Source organism: Penicillium lagena, assembly GCF_028827675.1.
Source record: "Penicillium lagena strain IBT 129212 chromosome Unknown utg000007l_segment0_segment0, whole genome shotgun sequence".
NCBI lineage: Eukaryota > Fungi > Ascomycota > Eurotiomycetes > Eurotiales > Aspergillaceae > Penicillium > Penicillium lagena.
Window position 1 is genome coordinate 2,064,239 of NW_026623228.1, and position 21,363 is coordinate 2,085,601.

At 49.8% G+C, this 21,363-nt stretch overlaps 8 protein-coding genes across 8 annotated transcripts; 6 read left to right on the plus strand and 2 right to left on the minus strand.

Moving 5' to 3' along the window:
* Positions 1-108: 108 nt before the first annotated feature.
* On the minus strand, positions 109-2,142 carry N7510_010366 (S9 family peptidase; the record flags this gene model as incomplete). The annotated part of the gene is made up of 1 exon (XM_056982291.1): positions 109-2,142. The coding sequence occupies one exon, from the start codon at positions 2,140-2,142 to the stop codon at positions 109-111; it is 2,034 nt and encodes a 677-aa protein (XP_056830127.1).
* Positions 2,143-2,892: 750 nt separating this feature from the next.
* Positions 2,893-4,276, plus strand: N7510_010367 (uncharacterized protein; the record flags this gene model as incomplete). Its single annotated transcript, XM_056982292.1, has 2 exons — positions 2,893-2,930; positions 2,977-4,276. 2 exons carry the CDS (start codon positions 2,893-2,895, stop codon positions 4,274-4,276), a joined length of 1,338 nt encoding a protein of 445 aa, XP_056830128.1.
* Positions 4,277-5,119: 843 nt separating this feature from the next.
* N7510_010368 (uncharacterized protein) lies at positions 5,120-6,808 on the plus strand (the record flags this gene model as incomplete). Its single annotated transcript, XM_056982293.1, has 4 exons — positions 5,120-5,359; positions 5,416-5,730; positions 5,796-6,439; positions 6,499-6,808. 4 exons carry the CDS (start codon positions 5,120-5,122, stop codon positions 6,806-6,808), a joined length of 1,509 nt encoding a protein of 502 aa, XP_056830129.1.
* Positions 6,809-7,621: 813 nt separating this feature from the next.
* N7510_010369 (Zn(II)2Cys6 transcription factor domain-containing protein) lies at positions 7,622-9,050 on the plus strand (the record flags this gene model as incomplete). The annotated part of the gene is made up of 3 exons (XM_056982294.1): positions 7,622-7,678; positions 7,728-8,901; positions 8,962-9,050. 3 exons carry the CDS (start codon positions 7,622-7,624, stop codon positions 9,048-9,050), a joined length of 1,320 nt encoding a protein of 439 aa, XP_056830130.1.
* A 1,564-nt stretch (positions 9,051-10,614) lies between these two features.
* Positions 10,615-11,460, minus strand: N7510_010370 (Short-chain dehydrogenase/reductase SDR; the record flags this gene model as incomplete). The annotated part of the gene is made up of 1 exon (XM_056982295.1): positions 10,615-11,460. The coding sequence occupies one exon, from the start codon at positions 11,458-11,460 to the stop codon at positions 10,615-10,617; it is 846 nt and encodes a 281-aa protein (XP_056830131.1).
* A 789-nt stretch (positions 11,461-12,249) lies between these two features.
* N7510_010371 (cytochrome P450) lies at positions 12,250-13,967 on the plus strand (the record flags this gene model as incomplete). Its single annotated transcript, XM_056982296.1, has 3 exons — positions 12,250-12,885; positions 12,942-13,488; positions 13,540-13,967. The coding sequence occupies 3 exons, from the start codon at positions 12,250-12,252 to the stop codon at positions 13,965-13,967; spliced, it is 1,611 nt and encodes a 536-aa protein (XP_056830132.1).
* A 725-nt stretch (positions 13,968-14,692) lies between these two features.
* On the plus strand, positions 14,693-15,582 carry N7510_010372 (putative short-chain dehydrogenase/oxidoreductase; the record flags this gene model as incomplete). The annotated part of the gene is made up of 2 exons (XM_056982297.1): positions 14,693-14,890; positions 14,959-15,582. 2 exons carry the CDS (start codon positions 14,693-14,695, stop codon positions 15,580-15,582), a joined length of 822 nt encoding a protein of 273 aa, XP_056830133.1.
* A 2,595-nt stretch (positions 15,583-18,177) lies between these two features.
* N7510_010373 (putative cholinesterase) lies at positions 18,178-20,379 on the plus strand (the record flags this gene model as incomplete). Its single annotated transcript, XM_056982298.1, has 1 exon — positions 18,178-20,379. The coding sequence occupies one exon, from the start codon at positions 18,178-18,180 to the stop codon at positions 20,377-20,379; it is 2,202 nt and encodes a 733-aa protein (XP_056830134.1).
* Positions 20,380-21,363: the final 984 nt, after the last annotated feature.

Sequence of the window (21,363 nt, forward strand, 5' to 3'; positions counted from 1 at the left end):
TCATCCTGACTGATGTGAGAGGGAGAAATGAAAAGAATGACGACAGCAGATATGAGACACGCAAAAAAGATATCATTGTAATAGAATATATACAACCATCTACCAAGCTCAGCCCAGATGCAAATCATAGAACTGCTTCATCCGCATCCACATATCAATTACATGCTTCCTCTCCTTGTAGATGTGGCCTTCTCGTGGATACGTAACCATCTTCACGGGAACATTATTGTGGATGCAGGCACGATAGAAAGCAACAGCCTGCGAGAGAGGCACGCGCTCATCGGCCTCACCATGGATGATCAGAACCGGTGTCTTGACGTTGCGCATGTGCCAAAGGGCACTTCCTCGTCGACCGGCTGTTTTACGGATCCAACTTTTCGACGCCCCAGCATCTTTTCCGTTCCCCTTAGCATTAAAGTCAACATCCCACGGGGCACCACCGGCCAAATCAGCCTCGAACCAATACGCATCGCTTGTCATAGTCATAACATCCCACTCTGTCACGCCAGCGCTGCAGAGGGCAGCTCGGAATGAAAACCCCGTACGGGTGACCGCGAGGTAGGACAGAAAACCACCCTGAGAATGGCCACCGATTGCCACGCGGGACGCGTCCACAAAGCCTTCGTCAATCGCCGCGCGGAGAATGGTGATGCAGTCCTCGTAGTCGACGGTGCCCACGCCTCCACGGGCATATGCGGCGTGCTGCTGCCCTCGTCCACTGCCGCCGCGATAATTTGGGCATAGCACTCCGTATCCGGCTGATACGAGCAGTGGAACCTCGGCGAAGTTGCAGATTGAGAAGCCAATGCCCACGCGGCTGTATGGGCCTCCGTGAGGGAGGAGGATCGTAGGAAGTGGGGTGTCGCCTTCTTTGAATTGGGTTGGAAGGTACATCACTCCGTCGAGCGAGTAGTTGTCGGAACCGGTGGTGGAGATGCAGTGTGCTGTTGAGATTTTCAGAGCTGCGAGGGTGGAGTTGTGATCGGATAGCTTGACAGGATCTCCATATTCTGAGACGGAAAAGACCTCTTCGGGGTTTGAGCCGTCGGATTTGGTGATGGCTGTAACAAGACCTTCCATTGTTTGAGCGACATCAAACGTGGCGATATCATGTTTCCCACGATAGACCTCAAAGCTCCATTGGACGTCAACCCTATAGATTGCATCCTCGAGACCATTCTGGACAAGGATAGCTAGCGAGCAACCTACCGAAGATTGATTCTTCACGAGACCAAACGCGCAGCATCCTTCTCCCAGCCGGCGGTCATTTTCTTTAAGATTGCCCTCACCCAAGGTTTCAAGTTGCTGTATGTACGAACTCTCCTCACAAATAACTCTGTATAGCACACGAGATGTGGAACAGTGCGTCGGGATAGACCCTGCAATAAAATAGATCCCAAAATCTCCCCACGCAAAGCGAGAAATCGGTCCCGGAAAATGAGTGATAGTGGAGGATGTCTCCGTCGAAAGAGACACACTGCATATATCGGCGCCATTAAATCCCGCCGAATTCAGATCCGGATCGCGATGCTGCACATAAGCAATGTGCTGCCCATCTGGACTCCACGAGAAATCAAAGACATGTTTCTCGCCGCCGACAAGAATCCGGACCTGTTTCGTGGCGACATGCACCACGCGCAGACGACGATACTCCAACTCCTCGCCCCAGACCTTTGCATCATCCTTCTCCTTCTCCCTGCGGACTTGTTCGTCCGTCTTCTCATCTACACTGGTATACGCAATTGAAAGGCCGTTGGGACTCCATTCAAACTTCGCGATTTGTCTTTGATTCTCAGCCGGAGTGACGGGGTATGCTTCCCCTCCACCCAGCGGCATCACATAGACAGCCGACACGCTGCCCGGCTGGGCCCGGTCGGACCGGAATGCAATCGACGCGCCATCGGGGGACCATTGCGGCAGCTCGTCGTTGAACAGGCCCGATGTGAATTGGCGGGCGCTTTTTTCCTTGCCGACGTCGGCGATCCAAAGGGATGATTTGGGATTGTCGGTTTCGCCGCGGAATGCGCGCAGGACGTAAGCGATTTTTGTCCCGTCGGGCGAGACCTTGAGGTCGCTGGGTACCTGCAGGTCGGCTAGGGCCTCGAGACTTAGGTCGGTTTTATAGTCTGGGTTGGTTCGCATTGTCTCGTTTGTTGGAATGGTTGTTGAGGGTCTGATTTAAATTACGCGAGACTCGACTTACTAAATACGCCGTTTGCCGGGGCCTGGAAGCGGGGAAATGCACACCAACATCATGGTTGCCTGCGAACGAGGCCGCAGCGAGAGTGTCTATACGAGATTGGCGTCCCTGGGAGATCTAGGCTGCAGGTCACGTCGATCCGTTCGCTTCGGTGCCGATTTTGGCGACAGCGTAGGTAGAGGACACAATAACCATACCTGGTCACTTAGTACTCTCCAAAGTGGAAAATTTCAGGCATTGTCGCGGTGAAACAAGCTCTCTGGCAGACCAGGCTTGTGATTTTTGGCAACACCAAGTGAAGGAGGTAGATTGAGATTAGGCTACAGTCGCCTCGAAGTAGAAGGGAGTGGATGGTTCAGAGAATGACGGAATGTTCGAAGCGGTAGCGAATATAGACAATGCCCATTTCCCCTATGACTGTGTGATCTCTCTAATAAAAAACCACTATGTAAGCCACCATATCCGTTTACGCCTCGTATGTTTATATTCTCCCTGTTTGGTGGTGGTGACATCATGCCACGCTCCTTCCAAGGTCTCGCAGTCCCCACAAAATCATCTCCCCAAATCCATGTCCCTGGGCGTCATGGTGATGCAACGACTCTTGTCTTTATAAATACCGGACGCATCGCCAAGCACGATTGACAGTCAAGCTTTTCCCCTACAAGGCTGAGCGACGATCTTTTCTCTTGATCATGACTCCAAAAGCGCAACATACGCACCATCTCCATCGGTAAGTGGCTACATCATTCCAATTGAACCCAACCTCACATTCCTAGAATCGGCAACTGGCTGCCAGCAGACCATGAAGCACACCGCGAATGGCTCGGCGGGGTCATCAAGAAGGTCGACGATGACCCCCATAAACCCCTCCACCCAGTCCTCCAAGAATTCCAGCACCTGATCGACACGAACACGCGAGTATACATGCTGCTGGCTGGCATGTTCAAGGAAATCCCGCACAAGAAGCCCTACGCCCACGATCCGACCGGGCGCCCGCAGATCCGCGATCCGCCGCACCTCCTGCGCGTGCTCAACCACCTTCTCACCACCGCCCCATCCTGGACCGACAAGTCCCACCGCGTGGGTCTTGTCGGGTTGCCTATCAATGCCATCCTCGATTGGCCCATGGGCACGCCGAGCGGATACGCCGCGTTCCTAGACCCGGAGATCAATGCCATGATCAAGAAAGTCCTCGATGCCTGGGGGGAGTTTCTGCGCTCGCCAGCTTCGGCAGAGGTGCTCAACGACTCGTCGCATGGCTGGTTTGGCCCCTCGGGGTCTCGCGACCTTACCTCTGTCGCGAAGGTGGGCCCCACTATGGCCACGACACTCGATTTCCAGGCCATGTTCCAGTGCGACCCATCGGCGCCACACCATGGCTTTACCTCGTGGGATGACTTCTTCACCCGCCAGTTCCGCGAGGGCATGCGCCCCGTCGCGGACCCGGAGGACGGTCGTGTTATCGTCAGCGCCTGCGAGGCGCAACCCTATCGCATCGCGCACCAGGTCGCGGCACGTGACAGTTTCTGGATGAAGAGCCAGCCGTACTCCGTGCTCGACATGCTGGCACACGACCCACGTGCCCCGTCCTTTGTCGGAGGCACGGTGTACCAAGCGTTTCTGAGCGCGCTGAGCTACCACCGCTGGCACGCGCCCGTATCGGGGAAAGTCGTCGCGGCGTACGTCGTGCCTGGCACGTACTACTCGGAACCATTGTTTTCAGGGGTGGGCAACCCGGGCGGACAAACCCATGACATCGATCTCGCCGGCGAGGTCACTTCGCAAGCCTACATCACGGCGACGGCGACACGGGCGGTGATCTTGATTGAGTGCGACGAGCCGGCAATTGGGCTGATGGCTTTTATTGGGGTTGGCATGGCAGAGGTGTCCACGTGTGAGATCTCCGTGCGGGAAGGCGATCGGTTGCGCAAGGGGGATCAGATCGGCATGTTTCATTTTGGGGGCTCGACGCATTGTCTCATGTTTCGGAAGGGTGTCAAAGTGTCAGGTTTCCCGCAGCCGGGGCTTGGCGAGAACGTGCCGGTTCGGAGTCGGCTAGCGGTGGTGGACGCGTAACTCGAGAGACTCTTCGATTGCACCCTCACGGGACTGTTCCAGGAGAAGTAGGTACAGTAGTATGTCAGGCCAGCCATGGCGCCGCAAGTTACTATCTATCTTTTCGTCTCTGATTGTGCCTCTACTGTACACGTCGCTCAAGGATCGTGACCCTAACCCTAAGTCCGGCCTAGGCTGTTTCGGGATCCCGTTACTAGCGTGAAGATTTTCCAACCACATGACCTGGCGGGCCAACATTTTTTTAGCTATTTTGGTCCGGGCCCAGGAGAAAAGGGGCCTCACGAACTGGACTGTCCGCTCGCGTGATTCCCAACCCAGCTCCCAACCACATACTGCAGCGAATTGGATTTCTGTCAACGCAGTGGATCCTCAGGAAGCCTGTCCCAGATCACCTTTCGTAGTGGGTCCAAGCTCCCAGCCCTTATCGAGGCTCTTAGTGGCGTCCGAAATGAGCCCCTAACCCGAGCGTCGCAAGCGCGTGTTCCATCCGGTTCCCAGGCGTAGTGTAACTCTGCTATCGAATGAATGTCCAGCCGAGGCGCCAATAATATATCACCCACAACACGCGAGGTCCCACCCCCGCAAAATAAGGTGAAATGCGACGTTGCAGCCGGAAATGGTAGTATCTATGACCGATCCATTAGCGCCTTTAGGTGATATTATTAGGGGTGCGACTCGCTCGTGATGAATCATTTGTGTGTTGGTCTGAAATAATAAAAGATCCGTCTCTTCCCTTCTTTTTTTTCTTTCCCCGGATCTCTCGCTTTCGTTCGTCTCCACAGCCACGCTCTCCCCACACCCCTTTTCCCAGTTCCATTCCCACACCCCCTTTTGGTTTTCGACATGGCGTCGAACGAGAAAACCGCCGAATCCACCACCACCGAGACGGATGGCGTCGTCCGCCCGGCCGGCTGGATGTACCGGTCCATTAAAATTGGTAGCTTCGATTTGGGCTGGTACGCATCGCCGCACATCCAGCTGGGCATGATCGCATTCGTCTGCTTCATGTGTCCGGGCATGTTCAATGCGCTGCAGGGTCTGGGTGGTGCGGGAAATACCGATACCCAGGTGGCCGACAATATGGTATGCGCACCCCACAGGCGCCCCGAGAGCAGCGGAGCTGACTTTCTTTCTCGCAGAACACCGCGCTCTACAGCACGTTCGCCGTCGTCGGTTTCACCGCCGGATCCGTGGTCAATCGCGTCGGCATTCGCTTCGCGCTGGCCTTTGGCGGTATCGGTTACACCCTCTACTCAATTAGTCTGCTCGTCTCGGTCCACAAGTATGTTCCCGGTTTCAACATCTTCGCCGGCGCCTTGCTCGGCGTGTGCGCCGGTCTCCTCTGGGCCGCCCAGGGGACCATCATGATGTCTTATCCTCCGGAGGCGCGCAAGGGCCGCTACTTCACCTGGTTCTGGTCCATTTTCAACGTCGGCGCTTGCGTAGGCAGTCTGGTATGTGTTTCTTAGATTTTCGGCGGTCTTCCGTGCATCATGGCTAATTCCCTATATTCACACAGATTCCGCTCGGCGAGAACATCCACGTCAAGGTCGCCAAGACCGTTACCGATGGCACTTATATCGCCTTCATCGTGCTCATGGCCTTTGGTGCCGTCCTGGCTCTATTCATCTGCGACGCCGACAAGATCATTCGCAAGGATGGCACAAAGGTCATCCTGATGAAGAACCCCAGCTGGCGCAGCGAGATCTTTGGTCTGTGGCAGACCCTCCGCAGCGAGCCCTGTGTCATTCTTCTTTTCCCCATGTTCTTCGCGTCCAACTGGTTCTACACCTATCAGCAGAACGGTCTGAATGCCGCCTACTTCAACACGCGCACCAAGGCTCTGAATGACTTCCTCTACTGGTTTGCGCAGATTGTAGCTGCCCTGTTCCTGGGCCCCCTGCTCGATCTCAAGTACTTCCGTCGCTCTGTCCGTGCCAAGGCTGCTCTCGTCTTCTTGTTCACTATCACCATGGCCATCTGGGGCGGTGGCTATGCCTGGCAGAAGGGATACACCCGCGAGAGCACCGTCGCGTACGACCCGAAGAAAAACCCTAACGGGTTTCACGCCTGGGACTGGACCCATTCAGGCTTCCTCGGCCCTATGTTCCTGTATTTCTTCTATGGCATGTTCGACGCCTGCTGGCAGGGCACTGTTTACTGGTGAGTTTTCCTTCTCGTCCTCTCCCACATCGTCTGCCTCAAACTAACGTCTTCCTTAGGTTGATGGGTGCCCTCGGTAACTCAGGCCGCAAACTCGCCAACCTGGCAGGCTTCTACAAGGGTCTGCAGTCCGCCGGCGCAGCGGTCATGTGGAGCATGGACAAGAACAAGATGCCGTATATGAATGAGCTGGCCTCCAACTGGGGCCTGCTAGCCGGTGCCGTCGTCGTCGCCGCCCCTGTCTTCCTTTTCAAGATCAAGGACCATATCTCGGTCGAAGAGGATCTCGCCGATGTCGATGAGACCGCTGAGGATGTTCTGCCCCCGCATATGTTGGCGCAGAAGCGCATGGGCGACGATAGTATTTAATTCGCGGATTGAAGCGCTTGAGAATACGTGGGGGGTTCTAGACTCTGCTTATCTTTTTAATATCTTCTTCGGATGTCGTTACGAACAAGTTTTAGAGTTAATGGAAATATCGATTAATCATCCCTCTCTGTGTTTCTGCCTCTGTTCCTGGTCTAGCTTATAGCACAGTTATCCTACATCGATTGCGCAAAAGTGAGAACGTTACTCATTTTCCAACAAACAGTACAAGTAATAATTAGTTAGTTGACCACGTGATATAGTGCTGATATTAGCCAACTTTTCGCTTCAGAGTATGGTTGAAATAGGTTTAGCCGGAGGCTTGTGGATGCTGGAGTATTAGGGAGATGCACGGACCGCAGAGCGAAGGTAGAGAGTATGGTGATGTTTGCCAAGTCGATTTCAATGCATACCCTGCCTTTCTATTTGGAGAACAATGGCTAAACGTCAAATTTTGGGCCTTCTGTTTTTTGCCCTTAGATTTTTAGAGGGAAAAGCAGGTGTGTTTTTTGCGGGTTGCGTTCTTTTTCGTCTATAAATTCGGACTTTTATTTGCTGCTTTCTATTCATCGCTAGCGAAAGCAGGCCGGAGAAGTAGATAGTCCGTAAAATGCCTTGATTCTTATTGGTTACCATCCTCATTTTGGTGTATTATTGCTGCAGATGCTGTTGTTGTCCATGGAACTAAGTTTGCCAAGTGCAGGACCCTGAGAGGGGCTGAGCAGGCCGTCTTGGCGGGAGACGCCTCGCCTAGGGAGTCAGCCGGGTTGGAAAGCGCGTCTTCATCCTTTCTATCCATCCTCCTATGCCCTAGCCATGGTTGGCGTACCTCGCAGCGGAGGATGTCGGACCTGTTTGCAGCGACGAGTCAAGGTAAGTGTCATTCAAGGGAGCACGAGTCAGTGATGAGCTAATTCCATAGTGTGATGAGACGCGGCCTGCTTGCAAGCGCTGCGAAAAGCGAGGCCAGAAATGCCCTGGATACGAAAAGCGGATTAAATTTTGCCCTATCATTCTATCCGAAGATGGATTTCAAGTTATTGCCGATCCTGGACCATTCGCTGCCCAACCCTACAAATGGATTCATCATGGGCTTGCTCTGGGCCACTGCTCCAGTATAGACGAGTCCGTTGCTCCGAATCTAGCCCGTATGGCCATCGATGTACAACAGAAAGAAATGTTCAGCTTATTTGTCGACGCCAATTTCCCCGGTCTGTACTATGCCTGGAGTTCTCGTGTGGACGTGACGTTCATGGACTTTGTCCGCCAACAAAGTGACGCACCAACTGACGCTCTGGTCTGGGGCACTCGGACATTGGGAACCCTAAATCTAGGCCAAAAAAACAAAGACAACGACAAAATTTTCTGCAGTCGCTCAATGTATACCTACGGGCTGCGATCTCTAGCTCATTTGATTCAGAACCCCGCAACCGTCAAATCCGATCGCACCCTAGGTGCTGCAGTTTTGTGTGGTATCTACGAGATACTAGATGGAGGCGGCCACAGGTCCTGGCTCACTCATTCTAGTGGCATTGCTACTCTGTTTCGCCTTCGGGGAGCTGACGCTCATCGCGACGGATTCGGGCGGACCTTACTCATCGCTTTTCGTTCGTTCCTTGTTGCGGAAGCTTTTATTTGCGGTAAACCGTGCTTTTTAGCAGATCCCGAATGGAGATCTGTAAATCAGTACGCGATCAGGCAGGAGAGACTTGCCGGGAAGGGAAGTGAGCTGGGGGATGTGGTCGAATATGCGTTCGACACGATCACGGTTTGCCCGGGATTGGTTGCACAAGCGCGTGCAATATCCACCGGAAATACAAATCCCGATTTCTCTCAAAGGCAACAATTGGCGCTTGAAATTACGCGCAGTCAACAACGACTCACTGAGTTGCATGATCGACTAGAGGTTCTTTCATCTAAGCTCATCAGTGACAAAGGCTTTGAAGAGAGACCAGATATCACTGGCCCAATCCCTGTTCGAGTAGCCAACATGTTGGCGAAATTTTGTCTTCAGGGGATGAAAAGGGCTACTGCACTTTTAGATCGGTGGTTGAGTTTTGTTGAGTTGGGTCAATCGTCGCTGGTTCAGGTGGGAGGTATGCCAAATAGAGATCGAACCACAACCACGAACCGTACACAACCGCAATCAACCACAGTGAAAGAAGAAGTGAATGTGAGCCATAGCAGTCCACCGATATGTCCGGATCATATTGCATTGTCAATGGGGATGCTTGCAATTGAATAATCACGGGGTATTCAGCTCCGCATCAGACAAATCACCAGGTTTAAGTGTCTACAGGATCTTCAAATGAACTGCTTATGATTTTCACGATCTTACCAAAGGCTCTTGTATTCATTGAAAGTAACTCTAGCGTTTTCGTTCGAAAATGCATCTCTGAACTACCAACTCAGGGCCTTAAGTCAGGACTTAAGTCATCACCCATTTTGCGTCTCTTCAACAACAACTAGTTTAGAACATCGTGCTCAGTACGTAAAACATTCAGATTAACAGCAGCAGTAGAAAGGTGAGGCCGGAAGGCAGTAAGAGGCAGTAGAAAATAGCTGATTTCCCCGCTAAACCAAAACCAAAGTAACAGCGGGCAAATTATGGCAGTCTCGGGTTAAACACGGATCACCTACACAGGTGGTGGTGGTTGGTGAGGTGTGTATTCGATGGCCAATAGTGATGAACGAAGGTCAACAGGCAGAGGAGAATGGCTGCCGGTAAAGCAGCTACTGTCTCTAGAAGGCCCAGGTCAAAATAAACAGAAGTGGTCGAAAAAAGGGGGTACCGCAGACCAGCGCGCGCAAGAACAGACTGTGCAAAAGCAGAGGGTGGGAAACGGAGAAAACTGAGGGTGGGAAAATCCGGCCGTTGACCACCGCCCTCTAAGTAGACCGAAGTTGCCAGGTGTTGGTGCATATTGCGATGTATCGTCCCACGGATCAATGCTTCACTTTGTTGAACGCCGTAACAATCATGGCTCATGAGAGAACTGGGCCTCATATCTCCGGGCCTACTGTAATGACAGACTTATCGTTAGTGATTATTAGTTGACGCCTACGCCATCGCCTGCCGAAAAGGCTGTTGTTCGCCCGCAAACAACAAAACTCTAGTCGAGAAAATAGTTTGCCGATTCTATCATCTGTTATGATACTCTCTAACTCAATGAGGTACCATTCAAGAATGATGACCGGCAAAGGGCACGCATGCCATACAAATTGAGAAGGAAAGTTGAAGCTATCTAACAGATCGTCCGGGGACTAGGCTGGCTCCAGGGCCTAGGCTGGCTCCAGGGCCGCGCCCTCTCCGCGTGATTTGCAGAGACTCATTGAGCTATCGGTTTTCATGGAATTTCTCAGGCTTTTCGTACGCATTGTGTAATTTTATGTAGTCAGGTACTGTAACATACAAAGCCCATGTACATGTTAAGCCAGTACAGGATCACAAAACAAAACGCTCACATTTCAAGATACATGGATTACGTTTATTATTCAACACTTCAACCTTTATTGATGGCAATCTTGGCGTCAGTCCACTAAGTACACGGTGGAGCGGGAAGTATGACGTGGTATATGGTCTTTTCCTGCTACAGTATGTATTTTCGGTATGAATGTCCAGAAGACTATTACACACTTTGTGCGGACTTTATAATAGAGAAGGTTTGGATTTGACATAGGGAAATGAAGGTTCAAGAAGTAGCAAGATAGTAATCTAACGCCAAAAAGCTTCAAGCATGGCGTTTTGAGATTCTACCTGGTATGCACTTATCCTTGATCTCAGATATGGTACTATGGCAACTGCGATTTCATTGGTGTAGCAATTCTTCGACAAGGCGGAACTCCGTAACGTCCTTCACAATACTTTCCAAAGTCTCAGATGAGCAAGTCGTCAAATCTCGCACTACCTCTGCCTGGTTTCCTCTCCAAATGCGCGACGGCGGATTGTCCGACAAAAGGTCATTCACAATCAGCTTTGCCCATTGCTCGGCAGGCATACCTGACTGTTCAAGTCTTTCAGCCCGGATCATATCCTCCACCTTTTCCTTCGCCAAGTTGTAGATTGAATCTGTGGGTAAAGAAATAGGTGTCGATTTCCGTAAATTCTGTTGAAAATGGGATGATACCATCCCAGTCTTCAAGTCCACAACCTTGATACCAAACGGCTCGAGCTCTAAGCGCTGCGAATCAGAAAATGCCGCTATAGCAGCTTTCGAGGCATTATATGCGGATTGAAATGGCACAGTGCACATAGATGCGGCGGACGTGTGATTGACGACCATTCCTTTAGATCGTAAAAGTAACGGTAAGAAGGCTTGAGTGATCGTAAGATAAGACCACACGTTGAGATCGAACAATCTCTTCGCCTCCGGAATAGACAGATCCGAAAATGGCATGCTGTAACCTCCACCAGCATTGTTCACCAGAATATCCAGGCTAGAGAGTTTGCTGACGCAGGCGGTGACTGAGTTAGACGACTGCACATCCAGCGTAAGTGTTTCGATTCCGTGCAATTTCACTTCGCTCATTTTAGAAGGGTCGCGAGCTGTGGCATACACGTGTAGGCCAGCATCCTTAAAGGCAATAGCAAGGGCACAGCCCAGGCCACCGTCCGAACACCCGGTTATCAGGACTTTCTTTCTAGGAAGAGACATTGCGAGACAGCTAGACAAATCACTGCGTCGATTGCAACAGAGGCCAAGTATTAATCTTATATTGGCGAGAAGTTTATTCAAGTTTCAAGTGAATAGGAACTTCTTTAACGATTAAATATTGAACACAGGTACACGTGAATCCCATTTTGCTGTTAAATGCATTGGTTTTGATCAATATGTGGTGACATCATATCTCAACGCAAGAAGTAATTGCCTTTTTGAAGTGAACCACAGAAAGTTAAGTGGGGCGTTAACCGTATTCAGTAAACGGTATCCTTGCTATAGTAGATAGACTCGTGTAAATCCCTTCGTCAATCACGTAAAGATTGAGGGTTAGAAAACTAGTTCATAAATCTACTGCTATTTCATCAACCTAAGTTTACTGATGGCGACCCTTTATGAAATCAAATAACCCGTGATGTTCGTATGTTTTTTTGCAGGTCACGTTAATTATCTAGATAATCGAGAAAAGATAGGAACTCCACGCGCCTTACTAGGGACAGCCCCGCGTAAATACAGCGTAGGAAGGATCAGGTCAGCGCCAGATGATCGCCAAAAATAAGACATAATGTGCCGCAGCCGGAGTGGGTTTGCCACAGAAGTCTCGACCACATTATACCTTGACTTTTTAGCCACTGGTCCGCCCGTCCGCCTCCTAGTAGTCAGAGGCCCGCCCTCTCTTCCCAACCCAAAGAACAAGAGAACTATAAGGAGGTTTTCAGCTGCAACTATAGAAGGTCAAAATCTCGCTTCCCAATGTCTCACGGCCTAGTCATAAGGGATAACATAATGGATTTTCCACGATTTGATCTGCCTCCCGTGCCACTTTGGGCTATTGCTGCTGCCGTCGCGGCTTTTGTACTGTCGTTAATGAGGCTAGCCCGGACTCGTCAAGGTTGGTCATCTTTCTGTTCCCAATTGCACAGAAGAAACAAAACTAACAATTACTTAGCATGTAAATTCACTCGGGATAATGGCTGCTTACCACCTCTGAACACCGTATCCTACGGCCTTTTTGGTCTCGGCATGGTGAGGGACATGCTAGCTGCAGCCCGCAAGAAGACATTGTGCGAGTTCATTCGTAACTGGCATCACATATACGGTACAACATTCAAGGCCAAGATGGCCGGCCGAAACGTCATCTTCACTGTTGAACCTAGAAACGTTCAAACAGTCCTAGCACTCAAATTCCAAGACTTCGAGCTGGGCAAAATCCGGAATACCGCCTTGCGTCCCCTCCTAGGACACGGTATCTTCTGCACCGATGGCAGCCGGTGGGAAAACTCCCGGGCTCTGCTTCGTCCCAATTTTGTTCGCAATCAGATTGCCGACATCGAGGTCTACGAGAATCATGTGGCCAAGCTAATCAAACTCATTCCTGGTGATGACTCAACAGTAGATCTGCAACCTCTATTTTTCCGAATGGTATACATGTATCAGTCCCTTTGCGCGCTTTTCTGTTGCTAATTCTTGTTCACAAGACGCTTGATTCTGCTACGGATTTTCTCTTCGGGGAGTCGGTGCATACTCTTGATGAAGTTACCTCTCATTCGGCCGCATCATTTGCCAATAACTTCAATATTTCTCAAGAAGGGCTGGCTAAACGCAGTCGACTGGGAACACTAATGATGTTCTACAAAGATAGCAGGTTCTCCGAAGCAGTTAGAGAGGCTCGTTCTTATGTCAACCGATTTGTAGACAAAGCTATCAACTACCGGATACAACTCGATAGCACCGAGGTTGATGTCTGTGAGGAGGCTCGCAAAATAAGCTCACAGCGATATGTGTTCTTACACGAGCTGTCAAAGCGAACACTCGACAAGAATGAACTCACAGATCAGTTACTTAATATATTGTTGGCCGGCCGTGATACAACCGCGAGTTTACTGAGTACCACGTTCTTCATGTTGGCCAGACGACCGGACGTCTGGAACAAGCTCCAAAAAGAGATAAAGATTCTCAACGGTGAGAAACCTTCATTTGGGGACCTAAAAGCTATGAAATACTTAACATGGGTCTTGAATGAGAGTAAGTCCCAATCTCAGTGAAACAAATCGCTATACTATTAACACTCTCAAGGCCTACGCATGTACCCTGTGGTCCCTATAAATGTGCGCATGGCTAACAAAAACACCTACCTCCCCATCGGAGGCGGTTTAGATGGTAAAGCACCCATCTTTGTTAAGGAAGGCCATGAGATTATGTACAGTGTTTATACCATGCACAGACTGCCTGAAATCTATGGGCTCGATGCAGACGAGTACCGACCAGAAAGGTGGGAGAGCCTCAAACCGGGATGGGCATACGCTCCATTTAATGGAGGCCCTCGTATCTGCATTGGGCAACAATTTGCTCTTACTGAGGCTGGCTATGCAATAGCAAGGATCTTGCAGCAGTTTGATAGGATCGAAAATCGTGATCCGAACACATTTCAGGAGGCATACACTCTGACTTTGGCAAGCGCCAATGGAACGAAGGTTGCTATGACGTCTGCCAAAAGTTCCTGATACTTGTCCACTGAGCCATATGTTTTCGAGTTATGCACTATATAAAAGCCCTCTTACATCTCTTCTTTTTATCTGCTTCTGAGGTACATCCATATGAGCTCCAATTCCGTATGCCGTTGGCTTAGGAACATGGCTTCCCTAGAATGAACTTCTTCTTCCGTCAAGTCAAATTAGATTCAAGTACAAACCCGTAATATTTGACTATTGAGCCGAGACAATGCGCCTGCTTGCGCTCTCTATCAACGTTCATCCCCTTTTGCATTACTCGGTTCAGCAAGTTGCGGGCTGCCTTTTTGGGACCGTATTTGGCTGCGAATGGCTATCCGCCGCAGTAAATACGGACCCACCTGTCAGCTGTGCCATGTTGGGGCACGGGAAGAAGAGAACGGGAACGGAAACGAGAACAATGAGGGCTCGATACAAATAAGGAAAATGCAGGCTACTGATGAGTTAATCTGCTAAATGACAATTATTTCGATGGATGCGGTATTATGATCTCATCCCACCCGTTCCACCCATTCCAACCATTTCACCTAGTCTTCATTAGGTTTAGTCTACGCACTTTGGTAAAACAAAATGTAACATGATGACATATCGTAGCAAAGCCCCATGTTCTGCCTTGATAAGTAGTATATATAGCAAGAAAAAGGACTGGAACAAGCACAAAGTTTCCGAATTTGAATTTCTTGACAACATTGTCAGATTATTTTTTCTCAATAAATAACATGCCATTCACATACAAGAAGGTGCTTGTGATCGGTGCCACATCTGGCATCGGAAAAGCGCTGGCCACGAAACTCGTGGAAAATGGAACGCAGGTTATAGTTTCTGGGCGGAGAAAAGAGGAACTGGACGATTTCGTCCAGAAACACGGCGACAACAAAGTCAAGGCAAGAGTGTTCGATATCACGCATTTAGACAAGGTCGGTTTTGAAATTATAGAAGAGACCCGCCATAATGAGGAGTAACTCGATTTTTGTTATTGACATAGATCCCCCAATTTGCATCGGAAGTGATCACAGAGGTTCCCGACCTAGACTGCGTTTTCGTCAACTCCGGCATTCAACGACCTTTCGATTTCTCGAAGCCGGAGACTGTTGACTTGGACATTCTTGACCAAGAATTGATTACCAACTACACGTCGGCCGTGTATCTCACCAAGGCCTTCATCCCCCATCTCCAGAAGCAGCAGTCACAGGCAGCCATTGTATTCACCACATCGCAAATGGCCCTTGTGCCCATGATGCGCTGCCCCAATTATGGTGCGTCCAAGGCTGCTCTGCATCATTTCGTTCTCGTCTTGCGCACGCAGCTTCAGGATGGCCCTGGCAATGTGAAGGTACTAGAAATATACCCCCCTGCCGTGCAGACTGAGCTCCATGATACCAGGCATCAGCCTGATCTGAAGGACGGTCACCTGATCGGCATGCCTCTTCAGGAGTTTATTGATGAGATGTGGGCCCGGCTTTCAAATGGAGAGGATCAAATTCTGGTGGGTTCTGCAAAGGATGTCTTCAATGCATTCGAGACCAAGAGGCAGGAGTTGTATCAGCAGATGACCGCGACACTGTCCGTGCTGTTGAAACAGTTTCTGCGCCGAAAGTCGGATAGCTGATGGACTGGTTGCTCTGTTGCATTCGGTTGAATGCGATGTTATAATTCCGTTCGTTTAACTAAATTCTTAATATAAGAGCTCATAGAAGGAAACCAGATTGCCTAGACCTCTTTCCCTTTACAGGCAGCCACAATTAATGTTCCAAACGGAGAATTATTAAGGACTACTCCATTTTCAATCGCAACCGAATATTCATGCAAAGACACCATCGAATCAGATGTGTCGAATTTGAATTCGCCCACATTGACTCAGTGTCGTCGCCCATAGATTCGTTTGTACTTCAAATGGCAACGCATCCACAAAGGGGGTGGACAGAATAATCCCTCGTCTTCGGAGAAAAGGCCCTGCGGAGCATTAAGCTCACAATGATAGTACACCTCACAGTCTCAGCCAGAATCCACGCGGGTCGTGGACTGGCGTTGGGGGAAGCTGGATAGGAGCCTGTTGCCATAGTCGATTGGCTATGGTTCAAAGCATTGCACCTGTTGGCTCGGAGTACTGGGTATGAACGTCTTCATTCAAAGCGAGAACGCATTGTCGGAGGAGTAAGGCCTGGAAAGAGCCTAGCAATTCTCCGAATGACACAGAATGAATGAAGCGGTGGTAAGATTCAGCAGACTGCTGGGAAGTGGTGGAATCAATTTGTGACGGCAAGAGTATATATTGTTGTATTCGCAATCAAGGCCATTGCTTGGGCATCTGCTACACCCGGGTCAAATCCGGTCGCATTGCCGCTTGTCCGCGGCGCATGCCTGGCATAAGAAAGGCGTACAAGCCTTCATTTTATTGCCAGGTAGCAAATATGGCTTAGACCTTGACTGGATGACTCTAGAGACCAGGGAGATTCTTCTCCTAGAGAGGGTCAAAAGGCCACAGTCGTTAGAGCTATGGCAGCACATCCTCAGCTTACAATGATAGCTTATTCAACTTTTTCCTGTTGACGTTCAAAACGGTTTAAAATTGAAGGCAACAAGTCGTGAAACCAGCAAAAGCGGAGGAAAATGAGGGAGACATGGAGATTGGCGCTTGCCCTACTATCAATACTCGTAGGGTAATTAGTGCAGGCTAAAGATTATATCCAAATAGGTAGTGGCAACGTGCACTTAAATGAGGTATTCACGTTGAATAACCACAACATATTGACTATTTAATGGTCAAAAATGAATGTCCATTAGTGCTAATTGACTAACATAAGTAGTAGCACGTTCAACAGGTTTTTAAATTGGATATTGTAAAACTAAGGCGGCTAACCCTCGGCCGTACAGAATGTACAAAATCTTCTTAGCGCGTTCATTTTATATAAGGTCCCCTTACGTCCACGAGTGTCAAGCATCGCTAAAAAGCTATAAGAAGTCACTGCCTAATGAGCGACCGCTACCGCATCTCCTACACATTGCAAAGTTCACACACCATAACGAAAAGCGACCTGTTCAAGCACAAACGTCCTCTGACGATATAGGTTGACGAATCTACCTTCTACGATAAGCAGCTAAGTCCACGTCCTATATCCGTGGCAAATCAAACCATGACTACTACTTCTCTCCCGTCTAATATGGTGAAGCTTTAGCATAAGCGACTAGATTCCGGAATTCGATAGCTGTCTTAGGACCCCCAGCATACCTTTAGGCAATTAGCGAACTAAATGTCCTGGAGGTACCCGAGTATTTGCATGGTTGTTGACAGCAAGCGGATCCACATCGTCGGTAATCCTGGCCCTACATTTACCCCGCAATATTGATGTCCCTGACCCCTGTGGATTATGAGTCAGCAGTCGTCGCTTGCTCGGAAATTTGACAGGGATTAACCGGTTTGCTTTGTGATCAAGTTTAGATAGTTCTTACAAATTCCATGAGTTTACTCCAGCGAGCTATAGGTAACGGGCAGAACCCATTGAACCAGACGGCTACAAGACGATGCTGCTGCTTCCTATTCAGTGAACACGTACCTACCCTAGGATTCATGTGAGGATTATTCAAGCTATGGCAAGCAAGTTGGTTCCAAGGTTATTTATGATACGTCAGTCGGCAAAAGATCACTTTCTACGAAGCATGAGATGGATTGGTTGGATCGGCAATTATTTACATTAAATCTCAACCGCCACAACTCCCAAGCACCTCCCGAGGCTGAATGTTGTCTCACGACACTCCTTTGTTGTTCTGTTTATTCTAAGCGAGATCGAGAATCCTGAGAAAGGATGTGCTAACCTACTCTGGTATACCTTGAGAGCGGATCCACCAAACATACACATCCTCGGTTGCTGTTCGTTTCCCCTCCAATTACCAGAATAATTAAAGGCACTCGGATATGCTTTCCAAATTACGGTCATCAAATGACGGACAGCGTAGACTCTGAGAGGCGCCATAAGCCACGTCGGTACCACATGCCCGGACTCTCCGCATTTCCGTTGATCGTCCGGCTCACGGACACTACGCTATCGTCTATACGCTCCAAGTCAGGGTCCACTAACCCCCGGGCTTTCCGATATGAGGTTCGGCTCACGCTAAGCGACTGAGACAGCCCTTAAGGAAGAGCTGTTCCCCATGCGTTCGCCATGTTTTTCGCTGTGCCTAAGACAGCGAATCCGACTGAAACAAAATGACCGTTCTGGCGGGCGCGTTACTTTTGGGCAGTCTGGCTCTGGCAGCCCCTTCTTTCAAACCACATCGTTGTCCCAGTCTTGACTCTGTAGGAACTCTTCAGGTGTTGCACTACAATAACCTGGGCCCGCAGAACAATGGCAGCTCGGCAGTTCTAGTGCACGATCGACTGAGCCATGCAGAAGCTACCGCCCGGTGCGCAACCATCGGCGAGAAGCTGCATCCCTGGTCATCTGAGCCTTCACTCAACCAAAACCACCTGGGGTATGAGTTGGATTACCTTGTCTTTGCCCACGAATTTCCCGAAGGTCAAGAGCTTTGGGTGTCCCATTCCGCCCCCGGCAAAGATTGCTATGCGCTTTCATGCTCCCACAAGGGCCTTGTTCGCGTCTCCTGCAACTCGCAGCTCCCGGCTCTCTGCACGTCTAGTCCACCCCCGACAAAAGACATAGACCGCACGGTTATGGAATCGTCCAAAATTACTGTCGCGTCTCACGACTACAGGGTGACCGGATATCGCGATGCACGTTCATTCCGGTTCTTGGGAATTCCATTTGCAAACCCTCCACTGGGCAAATTGCGATTTGCTCCGCCGCAAGCCTACTCTGGTTCCAAGAATATCGACGCAACCAAGCTGGGAGCCTCATGCATTCAGTCAAACTCCAGCTATGGAACTCTTGATAACGGCCCAATCTCTGAGGATTGCCTGTTTTTGAACGTGTACACGCCCGTTCTGCCAACTCAGAGGGATGAACACACTGGCGGTCGCCCTGTGGCTGTCTATCTCTATGGCGGATCCTTCCTGGAGGGTACCTCGTCAATGGTCGACTATGACGGTGGCAACTTTGCTAGTCGCAGTGACGTCGTGATTGTGACTCTCAACTATCGTGTCGGCGCCTTGGGTTTCTTGGCGACTGGCAAGCTCACTACTGGTAGCTATGGTATCCGGGACCAGATAATGGCGTTGCGATGGGTAAAAGAGCATATTGCTGCCTTTGGGGGAGATCCATCCCGCGTCACTATCTTCGGACAGTCTGCCGGCGGCCAGAGCGCGGTGGCTCTGTTGTCTTCTAGCGCAGCCAAGGGTCTCTTCTCAGGAGCGCTTGTCCAGTCAGCACCGCTTGATCTTCCGTGGTTTCCACGTGCCCTATACTCGCAGTACATTGCCCCTACGGTAGGCAAAGCAGTCGGCTGTGACAGTGATAGTTCCGAGGCAGAGCTTCTGAAGTGTCTTCGCTCAGTGCCGGCTGATATGTATCTGGACAATTCCACCGCTTTTGGAGATGCTGAGTCCACGATCGCGTCCGATCTTGCCACCCACTACTATCACAATACCAAACTTCTCTCCTCGCAAGAGCCCTTCATGCCCATGCTCGATGATTCCAACTACGGTGTTGTGGATGATCAGTTCTACCGCCTGCTCACGGAAGATAAACTACCTAATCATGTCCCGACAATGTTCACGACAGTCCATGACGAAGCAGGGCTTTATGTAGATGCCGAAATCCCCGAGCTTGGAGACACGCAAGCTGCACTTGATGCGGTGTTCGAGATTGCCTATGGGACTGACCTTGGCACAAAAATGACCCTTTCCGGTGCATTCGAGGCCAACTGGTCTGATCCCGACGGCGTGCGCAATGCTGCTGCAACGGCAGTGACATACTCTGAATGGGAATGTGCCCAGGGCTGGCTTCTCAATCATGCCAAGAATGCATTCCCGTCTCTTTATGAAGTGGAAATTTCCCAGGGACACATCCAGACAAATGTTGGCGTTCCTGCCATCTGCTCTCCGAACAGCGAATACAATGCCACCTGTCATTCGTCTGATGTCCTCCTTGCCTGGGGTACCCTCAACTCGAAAACTTTGAACGTGGCGCCCTACTACGATGATCTGGATATCCGCCACTCCCAACTCTTGCACGATGTCTGGGGTGCCTGGTTCCGCACGCACAATCCGAACCCGAATCTTGAGTTCCTGAAGGTTCGTGGCCCTGCATACGCCACTACGCATGCTATCTTTGCTGGTGGCAAGACTGGAGACGGACATGGCTATGAAATCCAGCCGTACAGTTCTTCAGATGGCAATCTTTCATTTCTTGGAATGCCACCTTCACATGCTACTGTTAACTTTGCAGATACGGATAAGTGTGCAGTCTTTAGGGACTATGGGTTCACTTTCCAGCGCGCTAAGATGACATAGAGAATGCTTTAATCTCATTTTTATCTACATACCTTGGCGACGCAATAATGAATAACTCATGCACTGTAAATGCAACAGATTCTCCCCTTCTCCATCTGGCTTCTCAAACCCCACTATATACTTCTCAAGCACCTCATCTGTCACTAATATGCTCAATCGCCATCCTTAACATCTAACTGATTCCTCTCCTTCACTCGTCGACGCAATTCTTCTTCATTGACATCAAGGTGCACAAGGATCCAACGACCACCTCCTGCGTCAATGGGTCTTTTCACTTATCTCGAGTTTGTCGAAATGAGAACCAGAAATCTAAGATCTCGTTGTTGTTCGTTAGCACCAGTAGTCTGATCAATCCACTCCGAAGTGTTTCCTCGGTCTTTTTTGGATATTGTTCGTATCGTTCGGTTGGATAATCGATTGAGTACAACCCGTGTTTGCTGTAGATGTGAGAGTCAATCGAGAGACGTTCAAAAGATGGATATTTGCAGAAAATCGCTTTGGATAGCGTGGATTGCCCTGATTCTGGGCAAAGATTAAAATTGACCTTTTCTCCCTTTCTTTTTGGCTATTGTTTGTTGTCATTGGCAGTTTAGACTGCTCATACCTGCGATGCCACATGTCAGAACTATAACCGGTCGTGGGTCATCAAGTGAACGCCTCAAAAGAGGGTCCAGTGCTTTGGGCATGTCAATGGCAAGAGTGTGTTGAGCTATGTTCGGGGCATTTGAAAACCTTGTGTTCGGGGAAAAAAAGGTACTATTTCTGATTAACGTAGAATGCGGGTATTAGGATATTTATCTGCAGTAGTTCCCGAATGAGCCACAATCTCTATACGAGTTATATAATGGCTATGGCCAGCAGTAAACAGAATGTCTTGTCTTCTATGTTGGTGATTCCGTTATCGGATTGTAAAAATCAGTAAACTGCGCAGGCTAGCTTTTGATTTAGTCCTCTGTAGCGGACAAGCCTGTTTGAAATAGTTTC